Here is an 11,792-nt window from a genome sequence, read left to right as displayed (position 1 = left end):
CAGAGCCCAGCTCCTCCAGCACAGCACCAGAAAAGGGGGATGTGGTGTGAAATCTCCCTGTTTGGCAGGATATCAATGTCAAACTCAGCCCTCCCTAAAAACCTCCCTAGTACTGTATATTTGCAAAAGAAGAGTGTCACAAAGTTGAAAACAGCAATGGAGTAGGTAGTGTTTCATTTTGGTCATGTTGGGAATGGTCAGTCCTTTGGACTGTGGGTTTAGCTACCATTTGCCTTTAACTGGATGGCAGAGCTGCAGCAGTTTTAGAATGGCAGGTTTGTACTTCTGCATGGAGCTGTCTGACTTTCATGCACACACAACATATATGTTTTCACAGATAAAAGTAAGGAGAGTAATCTGATTGTCCAGTGTGGTTGTTTGGCTGGAGGAGGAGGAGGAGGAGAGAAGCAGGAGGGTGGATCGATGACACATGACTGCTGAGATCTTCTCCCTTGTGTGGAAGGTTTATGGCTGCAGCACAGGCTATTCTGAGACCCCTTATATGGTTTGGATTTATTTTTAATAACCTTTGTCTTTGTGTGTTTTTATATTACATTACCTTGCTGTAAAATTTTTTTGTGGGAAAGAAATAATCCATACTCCATCCCAGACCTGTCTTGCTCTGCTACGCTAAGCGTGTCCTGAGAATATTTTAAGACAGTTAAGAAATCTGTGATATAAAAGCAGAAAACACACCACCACCTTCAAACCCTTTCACTGTCTCATAGCCTTAGAGGCACAAGGACTCCTTTGGGAAGCAAAGCAGATGGAATTTAATTGGGAGGGGAAAGTAACTGGATGCAGTACTTAATGTAGGACTTCTTTACTCTGCCATTATCTTCCTCACAACAGTTCCCTTTTGTTTAAGTTTTCTTTTCTGCATCTGCCTTCCAATAGATCCAGGAGCAAGAAAGGAAAGGAACAGAAAACTAATCAAATATTGCAACCGAAAGGGCTTTTTGCTGAAAGTTATTTGGTGCTAAGGTCAGGCTCTGTCCTGATGGTTTGGAAGGTAACAGTGAGGCCACAGATCTGTTGCCTTTACCTGCCCAAGAGCAACCAGCTCTCCAAGAGAATGGCTTAGTTCTTGCAATTGCTCAGCTTTTCTTCCCACTGCTCTGACTGCCAGCAAAGGTGCTAACTCCTGCTGGCTGTGGGGGTGAGAATAGTGTCCACAGAGGCAGTGGATGCAGCCTGGCAGAGTCCCTGCACAGAGCACAGAGGGCAGCCAGAAAATGGTAACAATGATGTTTGTGATCCTGCTATGCTGATTCCAAGTGAGGGCTGTAGGGCAGACCAAAGTCTTCCTGCACTGGCCAAAGGAGATTTGTTATCTGTACAATGAATGTGGAGAAAAGATAGCCCTGAAAGTGAATCGTGGAGGATGTTAAAGCAGAGTGCCAGCTGCTGTTTGGAGACTGTGCCATGAGTCTCCTGTATAGCAAAGCCATAAAGAAAATCCTAGGCTTGTTAGGGTCTCATCTAACCCTCAGATATATTTCTCCATGGCACAGGATCTCGCAGTCATGCTCAAAGAGCTTGGGAGCAGGGGGTTTCTTACAGAATAGAGGGAGAGATTCACTACAGAAGGGGTGAAAGTCAGGTGCAGAGGAGAAAACAAAGTAGGAAAAACAGCTAACATAAAAGAAGACATTGGCATCAGCTTTTATAATGCCAGTTGTAGAAGGACTCTGTGCATGTCCAGTTTTGAGTCAGTTTGTCACAACTTAGTTGCTTTGCATTGTTCTGATGGGACATCCTTTAGTGACACCCTCACATTTTTGAATGCTAGGACTTCAGCCTTTTTATTCCATCACATTATTCTTTTCTCACTCCTCACTGCAGCAGATTCTGACACATGAACTTGGCCCTCATATGCTTTAGGAGCTCTGAGAATCTCTCATTCTTTCTAGAAGATAACTCACTGAAGAGATGAACTACCTAAAGCATAAAGAAATGAAGAAACTGCCCAAAGTCTAAGATCATCAGATATGCTTGTTATATCTCTGGTCTGTTATCCCTGATCTGTAATTTGACCTACAGTTGTAATTTGAATGACTTTTTTTTTTTAGGCATCTTTCCATATCCTGATTTCCAAATTGTCATTTTTTTACGAGTGAACTACAGAAATTGACTTACTGCTGCTTTTAAAAACATCAGAGGGCTAAAAAATAGTATATTTTTGTTTGGCATAACATTTTCTTCTACTTGACTTTTCTTATTTTCCTTGAATTTCCTTGGACTGGAAAATAGATGCCATAAAGGGATAAAATGACACCAAATGAATTTTGAGGAACATCAGAAGATGAGGTGCTACATCAAAATGCAATTGAACCTGAAACATTTTCTATTTGTTTTACTGATCTGCTGACAATCATGGGAAAGGAGAGTTTGAAAAGGTTTTTGTATCTTCAGAAAACTTTACACCAGCAACTAACTGTAGAGAGAAGTTGAAAGATTAACAGTACTAACTCCTGGGAAAGGGGGAAAAAATGTTGAATTTATACACCATATCTTAATGGAAAATATTTTAGAAGAAAACAAACTTGGCTTCTAGTGAATAAACTGAAGATATTGCAGAGTCAAGTTAGAGGTTTCTGTCAGAAATTTCATTTGTGGAACTTGCAGAAATGAGCTGAGGACTCTGTCCAGCAGAAAGCGTAAAAGTAACCTAGACTAAAAATAGAACTGCACCTACTGGAGCCGAAGTCAGACCTGGATGGATCACTGCCATCTTGCAAAGAAGAAATGGAATGGGTACAAAACCAATTAGCCCTGCCCTGCACAGCTCTGAACACCTGCCAAACACGCAGTCCTACTTCATCACTCAGTGCTGAATTTTCTCATGCTTCTGCATGTGTGATACCAAATGGTTGCCAGAGGAAACTAATGCTGCTGCCAAAAGGAAACAAAACTTACGTGTTTATATAATTTTGGCTTTTTTCTTCACTTCTTTGCTAGTAGATTCCCCCCCTGGCCCATGTACATACAAACAGAGGAGAGCTTGGGCACACATTATTCCTGTTTCCCCTGGGTGTATGAAGTGGACTTTTAGTTTTAGTCTCCAACCTACCACAGAATTGTCGGTGAAGGCATCAGGGTTATTCTCATAAATGAACTTCTCCACTCTCAGCTGGCGTAATTTAAACATCTTGGATCCTTTGTTAGTGAGGAGAGAAAGCTCTTCTAGCATCACATCTCTGGGGGTGCTGATCTTCTTCCCCAGGTTCAGCTTGGAGGCCTCTTGTGGCATGACTACAAAACATATGCAATGAAACACTTTAGGCAGTGCTCAGGGTCATGTCTCTTGTCTACTGCTTCCTAGCACCGGTAGTTACTTCATAGCACCCAGTTTCTTTTCTACATTGAGTTTTTAGGAAATTAGTTATGCACCAAGCTTTTACAATGATGATACTTTGGATATTGGTGGTTGGATTTTACTCTGGTTTGCAATCAAGGCAAATCTGCAGAGACAAGTTGCATAGGGGTGGAGCTAGGTGGATGTGTCCCACACCTGAAGCACCTCAGTCAGTGCAGCAGGATTCCTTAGTATTGCCTTAAAATGCACCACTGCCTTGTCTGCATACTGCCCTACATTTGCCTTTCCTCTGGAATTAGATGAGTGTCAGTCAGCTCTTCAGATTGGGCTGACATGTAGTAAATAAAGAGAATTCTGGTGTGCTGTGGTTTAAACATTATCCTGGAGCTATGGCAAAATTCAATGTTATTGTGTCTGTATGTTTATTTGTTTTAAGAAGAATTTTTGAAGGGGGAAGTAGTTGAAATTCTCTTCAAGTCTTAATACACTGGTTACTCAGTCCTTTTCCATTTAATTTGGTACCACCCATTCACCATCAAAGCAATAGATTCAAACATTTCCAGTGTAAAAATCTTGCAGAAATTCAGCTTTTCATTCAAACACATTCATCTTTTCCTAGAGTTTCTTTTTTTTTCCTGTATTAAGCAAGGTTAAGACCAGTTATTCCACTTTACTTCTCATTTACAACAGAGCATGAATCTCCATCCTTAAATTGGTATTAAATTGGTATAAAACCCATTCATTTTATTAGACACCCTGTGAAGAATTCATTTTTAAAAAAAGCCAATTTTATATAGCACTGTTTCATGCATGGAGGAAATGCCTTTTAACTGAAAATTGGATTTTTACTTGCTTGTTTTGGATTAGGGGCAAACAGAAAATATATACCTGTACCATATGAAAGAAGTTTCTACAGCCATTTGGGGGGCTGAAGAAAGGGACAGCACTGAATTGTTACTTTTTCAACCCCCTAACAACCTTCCCCATGCTGCCAAAAGTAAAGAGAGTACAAGGACATTACCATTATTTAAGAGCCACCCAACCCAACACACAGGTATTCTGTAGAAGGAAAAATGACCCAGGTTATATTCAGCCTGCTCTAAGAGACTTTGTCTTTTTCAGCTAATGAGTGCTGGAATCAAAGGAATTCTCTCACACAGAGGGAAAACAAATCAGACACAAAGGCTGTAAGAGAGAGAGCAACATAGAATATAACTAGGCACTGCAATATTGATACTGCAAAAGATCATGTTGTCTTTTCATTCATACTGGTGTGCATCTAAATTAAAGCTGCAGGAGAATATGGGTTTGCAGAGTGTAATCTAGGTCAACATTTGACCTGAGTGTGTGCAATGCTTTGCAACTGTAAGATAGAAAATGTGATGTGGCTTTAGTAATACTTGTGGCTCTGCCTCCTGGTGTGTTCACTGCATGTCTTGCTTTGGGAGTTCAGTCAGACAAGGTGTGAAGTTTTAAAGACTGAAATTCAGGTTGAAATCCAAACAATTCTTACATGTGCAGTTTTGCATATCTTACCTTCGTGTGTCAGCTTCCCAATGAGTTTAGTGGGCTTTTTCCTTTTAACAGGAGCAGGAGTCCCTGCAAGGGGCATTCCCACATAGGGTTCTCTGCTTTGCTCTAAACACACAAGGAAATGGAGAATGAAACACTGGAAAGGTATTTCTTGCCTCTCCTTTAGTTGCCATCTACAGGTAAAAGATACACAGCCTTCATTTCAAACACAGGTTCTTTTCTATCCCTTCCACCTGATGGAGACAGTGACTGGTATCATCCCATACAGAATGTCATCAGCAGGTCGTGGTGATGTTCTCTGGAGGCTTAGCATTATGACACAAAATATGGTATCAGGTCACAGCAGAAGCATTGCCAAGGTGCCATTTAGCATTGTCATCCAAAGGAGGCATTTTAATTGCAATGTGGCAGCCTCCCAGAATCCATATGTGCCACAAGAGTACTCTGTTATCAGCTTGTGCTGCAGTAACAGAATGTCACTTTGAAAATTTGCTCCATGTTACAATGTTATAATACCATACAGGTATCATTCCGTGGTAATACATATTTTTGTATAAATATATCAGTTCTGTCTATGAGTTATTTGGGAGCACTTTGAATAATGTGAAAGTTTGGTTTGGATATTTAGATAGCCCTGTTAGAACAGGTATTCCTGCAAGTTCGGAAGAAAAAAAAAAGAAAAAAAACTCCAAAACTCTAAAGTAGTTCTGTTTTTTTATGACTGCTACTGTCTTGTTACAGAAGGGTTGGAGGAAGAAGGCACAGGAAAACTTGTTAAAGTTGTTCATCCAATTTGTTTGAAGTCACTTGCATCTACATCTACATGTGTTTACTTTATCCCACATCATTTTGGAAGGGAAAAGAGAAGAGGGAGATTTCTTCTAGTACAGTGTTCCCCATCTCTGTTCCTAGATAGGATAAGAGATCTTTACTGCAAAGTCAGGGAAAATCAGAAGAAATCTCAGCAATTCCATTTCAGGAAGCTTCTCAGAGTCTCTTTTGGGGGTTATCACACATAATGTAAGCAGGGCAAATGTCTTGCCTTCACTTCAATACTGTCCATGCCCAAACAACAGCATATAGGGGACAGATCCTCATCTAATACTATACAGTACAATACAAACAAAAATGAGCACAGATGCATTGGCTTCAGCACCATCAACAACTAACCACCTCTGTGATTTTTTGTAGCTTAGTTGCTTAAAATTTCAGAACTGAGGACATTGAACTATGAGTTATTTTTTAAAACCAGCGAACGAACAGCTGGAACTAGGAGTTTGTGCACTGCCCTTGTTGTGATCAAGAGATTTTTATCTCCTATGCATTCTGCAGTTTCATTCCACCATTGCTTCTTTTGCAACATGGTTTTCATGTGATGAGGTGGTGATAACTGCTAAAAGAAGTCCAATCACATCGGGAAATACTCTCTTGGATTAGTTTTTTGCTCAGTTTTCCAAGCTTTTCCTTTTACTGAGATGCTGACTATGTAGTTCACATCACAAATGAGGCCATCCTGGGGTATTCCCAAAGCAAGCGTGAGCAGGTGCAGCCATAAAGCACGCTCTGCACATTCTCCTCGAGCAGCCAGACATCTGCTTGGCTATATAAAAGAAGCAGGCCCTGCTTGACAGGAAAGGGGCAACACTGCCAGGAGACAGCGGGGGTGGGAGGTTATGGCCCATCTGATGGGTCCTAAGACTATCAAAACAGAGGGAAATCACTTGTATGCCCCAAATTGAACTCCCTGGTGGGGAGCTTTGCTCCTCTAACACACCCATACCCAAGAAGCAGTGAAGACAAGCCCATCCCATTCTGCTGTCCTTTGCTAATCCAGCAGGACTGAGGAGTGAAAAACCTGCAGCATGCAATTGGTCTAGCATAAGGAAAGGAGCAGCATTCTCTCACTATGGACAGGGTCCAGAGCTACACTGGTACTACTGCTCCTTGAGCCCTCCCACCACAGGAGGCTGCTGGAACCTCAGTCCCCATCCTCCCCACAATCTCATACATAAACTGGGGCCACAGTTATCCTTTTCTTCCTGAGCTATATCCCTTGGTTTAATTCCTCTGTCTTTTTCTGTATGAGTCTTTGCAGCAGTCATTTCCTCGGTTTTGCTGCAAACCTAACCAGTCTTTACCGTCTCTAGCACCTGCTCAACACTATTTTGCTGCCCAGTAAACTCACCTCAAGCTTGCAGTGCCAGGCTCAGACCAGCTCACACACCTGCCCCAGAGCTCTGCAGTGGGTTGCTTCCTCCCAGCCCGGCTCTGGGTGCTGCTGGGGAGGCTTGTCCAGCAGCCCCACTCACCCAGGGTGCCTGGGTGCAGGCAAAGCTCTGCCCAGCACAAAGTGCTGATGCAAAGTGCTGTGAATTTGACTCCTGAAGGCTGCTCACACAGGCATCCTGCAGTTATTAATAGCCAATGGCCCAGGGGGCAGAGTCTCAGATAGCACCACTGCCATCCCTGAGGAGAGGGGAGAGGAAAGGTTGCTCCTTGGGCTGCCTGCAGTCACTGCCTCAGTTCCCAGGAAGACCAGGCACTCCATAGGTGCCTCACTTCTTCCTCCTCTCTGTTCAATTAAGCATCCTGTTCTCCTTCCTCCTCCTATTGCTTTTAAATGCAATTCATAAAACCTCAATATCCTGTTTGTCAGTAATGTCTCAAAAGCTGCCTTGTGTCTTACATGTTTTCCACCCTTCTGCCCCTTCCTCAATCATTCAGCCCAGTGTCCTCTAGGCTGTCATACACAATTCCTAAAATGCTTCAGAAAACACAAAAGCAAAATAAATGTATGCATGAAACAAGAAGTAGTAGGAAAACCACAAGTCAAGAAAGCCATTTACAGAATTCTAGGAAGTAGCCATGTAATGTGCATGGGAAACCCAGCTGAATCAAATAGCATGGAAACTAATTTCCTGACTGATGACAGAAATGGGGCTGATTGCCTGCATGTGGTGCAGCTTTGCACATGAAAATTACTCTTTTTAGCTCCTGTTCATTGTGAGGTGACTCCCTGTTTTTCCTGCCTACCCTGTTGGGTTCTGGTTCTAGGATGAAGGGAACGTATCTCATTTTACTGGATTACTCAAAATGCATACACCTTCCAGCTTCTGAATAAAGCAGAAATCCTCCAGAAAACATTGTCTTCCTATTTCACATTAGATCAAAACTAATTTGTCCACTGAATAATCCTAGAGTCTAGTGGAGGGGGGGGGGGGAACTCAAACAAAACACAATAGTGATTGTAGTAGAAAATCATCTGCACAGTGAATTGCAAATGAAGTTGATATAAAGGAACACCAGGAGACAGCCACTTTCCTTTTTTTTCCCTAGATTTTACTGTTGGTTTTGTCCACACCAAATGCATACAAAACTTCCCAGTGTGATAAGTGGGTTGAAAGCACAGTGTTAACCCCCAGTACTGTTTGGAAGGGCTTGTAGAAGACTGCTGTAACATACCTATGGGCAATAATCAGTCTTTATACCCTGCTTCAAATCAGGCCACATATGGCAATCTCCTGGCCTAAAGTTTCCCATTTCCCTCTTGTTCACATCCATATAACCACTATGTATACATTACATTGTGACTGTTGCACAGCTCTACTTCTTCCTCATTCATATGTGCTGTACCACCATGATGTAAACTTTCCACTATCTAAAAGAGTGCTGAGCCCTGCACTGAGCCCAGCTGATACACCAGAATGATGTCCAGCCCAGATCCCGCCCTCACTCTCCCATGTCAGTGATTTGGGAGTAACTCCCTGGAGCAGTGCCAGAGTAAAACAGGTGCAGGGGATAGCACAATTGAACTGTAAACACCCACGGCCTCCTCCGGGCACCATCACAGAGCTTCACGCCTGGTGAAGGCATTTACATCTGCACAAAGCTGGAGGGTGTCAAATGCTACTGTCACAACTGACCATCTGTCCACACATCACACCCACTCTGCACAAGTCCAGGTGGTCACAGAGGACCAGGTCTCTTGGTGTTGGCCATGCCCTGCTCACTGCAGGTTATACAAGGAGGAGTCTTAATTAATTCTCTTGGACTGGTTTAGCACCATGCTGGGCATTTGGCCAGAATGCCCAGTGCCTACTGTGATGTCCAGTTGTGTTTTTTGAGATGCTTCTCCCTTCTTTAAGTTCCCTGTGTTCTAAATCCTATTGATCAAAGGATCACTGCCTGTCACAGGGTGATGGCATGTGGGGGGACATAGTGAGGACAGACACAATGTGCTGCTGTATTGCTTAAAATCACCAGCACTTTGCCTTTCCTCTCCCAAAGGCATGAGGTACAGTTTCCTCTTAATTTTAAGACGTTTCTACCTCCATCTTGATAATAATTTAAGAAATGAATGTGATTTATATTATCAGGTGAGAAGCTGAGAAATGCAGGTACCACTACATGGCACCTTCTTGTAGTAACTAGACTGATGCTAAACTCTATCCTCTCTCTACTTGCTTCCAGCAGCTGTTTTCAGACCAATTTATAGCTGCTGTATTATTTCTCCAGTTATCTCCTGTGCCTTCCTGAGCACAAATTACACCTTAGGGGAACAGTTTGTGCCAGCTGAATATCATGTGGAAACCTGCTGGATTTTGAGGCATGGTGTAGCTCCAAAAGATGATGTAGCAGGGAAATATGTGGTTGCTCTTCCCTACCACAAACATGACCTGGTGCTCCTCTGCTTCCTCCCACCCCAGGCAGCTGCAGGGAGACAGGAGCTGAGCAGGCTGGAAGGGAGGAGAGTGCCCCATGGCTAGCTGCTAATTGGAACTGGGCAGGAAATGGATGTGAGCCCTCTTATAAAACTCAAGAGATACTAGGGAAAAGCAACAGCAAGATGAAGAGGAGGTACATCTAGCATGGTGTGTGAGGATCTCAACCAGGATATGAGCAGGCATGCCCTGCAACTAGGCTCAGGAACAAGGCACTGTCAGCAGTTTAGGGTGAGCCAACTCCAGGGGACAAGCGTCCCCTGTGGATCCCCAGCCCTAAGGGCAAGAGGCAAGCAGGGTTAGGGGCAAGGCCAATTCCAGCTTCAGGGAGTGATGGGAACCGTGGTCTGATGGGAACAAAACACTGTATGCTTAGTCAAGGTCTCATATGAGATGCAGGCTGGGGGGGCAAGGAACTAGAAATGAGATACATTGAGCAGGCATCTGAAGCAAAGGAAGCAAGGAGTAGAGAGTACAGGGCAGGATCTTTATCCAGGGCTCAGAAATAGCATCTGAAAGGTGAAATGATCAAATGGGAAGATTACTTTATTTCCTAGAAGATGGTGGATAATATTTAGGTTCCTAGACCAATCATCAGACTCCTCAGAATCTCCTCAGCAAAATTGAAGATTTAGACCAGTCTCTTAGCCAGGCTTTTCTGTGCTGTTGTCCCTGTGGCTGTTGTCAGGCTAAAATTCTGAAGACACCTTGGCCACCTCCACTTTCCATAACCCTGATTCAGTGCCCAATAAAGTCCCGTTCCGTCCTTGCAACCCTGATCCTCCAGAGGTTGTTTTCATCTGCATGTGCATATATACACACACTGGGTGGAACACAGGACCTAAGAGTGCATCTGGAGTGTACTGCACAGAGCCTGAGCCTTGAACCTAGAAGGAATGCAAGAGAGTGTTTATCCTATTAGTATGGCACCAGGATTTATAGGGTGATTTGTATAAAGCAGTTTTGTGTCTGACACTTATGCACCAAGACACATCTTTAACTGAGATTCTTATTTCCTGCTCCACCTTCAAATAAAATGTGTCTTTATTTTCAGTTACCAGGCTGAGAACTAAATCCTGTCCCTTTCTCCTCTCTTTACACAGTTTCTCTCAAGAGATAGGAATGGCTAATTCACCAGTCTAGAAATGTCAGTTGTGGGACTAGCAGAGACTTCACTTGTGTCCTCCACAGTGCCAGGTTCAACAGCTCGGTAGCTTTTTGCACTTGGAATATTGTACCAGTCCACTATCTCTGCCATAAGTAATGAGAGGAACTCAGCATGGAGAAGAAGGTGTCTGTTATCTTACTGTTATAGGTTATCTTACTGTTATCTTACCCAGTCATGCTACTCAATGCTAAGAGTTTTAAATAACTACAAGCCTTGTTTGATGAGCTGGTTTAGTTTTGGTTGGGGCAGGGGGTTTACCTAGAGTGTGGTAAGGTTTGATGGCTAAATTCAATCTTCAACCCAATTTCAAATGGTCTAACTTCAAATTGTTGATGTCTACAAAATCTTTTCAAGAGCAGCAGATGAGATCTGCCTTGTTACACTGTGCTAGATGGACACAAGGAGTAGTTCAGACAGGTGTCATCAGCAGGGCTGTCTCCTGAGCATATTTTGATCCTGTGGAAGTCTGGCAAACAGCATCAGTCCTCATGATTTTAATTTCCCAAAGATAGAGAATTAAACCTTGTCTCTGTTCCCCTTTTTCCCTGGTGCCTGGGACTGATCTGTGCTGAAAGTATTCATAAACAGCAGATTCCAACTGGATTCAATCTGTTCTGAAAAAAAAAAAAGTGGCAAAAGTCTTGATTTGGCTTTTTTTCCCTGTTGTTCGTTGTTTGATTTATTTTTTTGTTCTGTTTTTTTTTTTTATTTTTTGGGGGGATAGGGGCTGGAGGTTTCTTTTGTGTGGTTTGTTTCATTGTTAATTTTGAAATACATCAGATATCATATTTGTTATTTAAAATTTTTTAACATGCTTTCATTTCTTCCACATTTACACAGACATCAGGAAGACTTGTCAGGAGGTTGTAGCACCCAGGTAGGAGAAACAGTTAATGCCAGGCTCCCTCTTGCCACTAAGGGGTCTTAATGCATGAAGGGATGTAGGACTGGGACAGAAATATGTACGATTTGGTCACAGAGCTGGAGTGTGTGTTGAAATAGCTGGCATGCCCCTGGTGTGTTACTTGCTGGGCAGCCTGTTTGCCTGCAT

General features: G+C 42.9%; 1 protein-coding gene across 2 annotated transcripts in view; it reads right to left on the bottom strand.

Annotated features, from left to right (window-relative positions):
* Nucleotides 1–7,204, bottom strand: part of MYOZ1 (myozenin 1) — a 15,048-nt gene extending 7,844 nt beyond the window's left edge. The window contains exons 1-2 of one of the 2 annotated variants that reach the window (XM_009080772.1): nucleotides 7,038–7,204; nucleotides 3,074–3,255 (exon numbers count right to left, since the gene is read on the bottom strand). In XM_009080772.1, coding sequence (XP_009079020.1) covers nucleotides 3,074–3,253 — 180 coding nt within the window. In that variant the 5' untranslated portion in view covers nucleotides 3,254–3,255; nucleotides 7,038–7,204. Of the gene's footprint in view, nucleotides 1–3,073; nucleotides 3,256–4,855; nucleotides 4,932–7,037 lie in introns of those variants that run through there. The other variant, XM_009080771.1, reaches the window with a different exon arrangement.
* Nucleotides 7,205–11,792: the final 4,588 nt, after the last annotated feature.

The sequence above is a fragment of the Acanthisitta chloris genome, unplaced genomic scaffold (assembly GCF_000695815.1).
Source record: "Acanthisitta chloris isolate BGI_N310 unplaced genomic scaffold, ASM69581v1 scaffold18348, whole genome shotgun sequence".
NCBI lineage: Eukaryota > Metazoa > Chordata > Aves > Passeriformes > Acanthisittidae > Acanthisitta > Acanthisitta chloris.
Note: the sequence above shows the minus strand (reverse complement) of the source record. Positions and strands in the feature narration are given on the sequence as shown.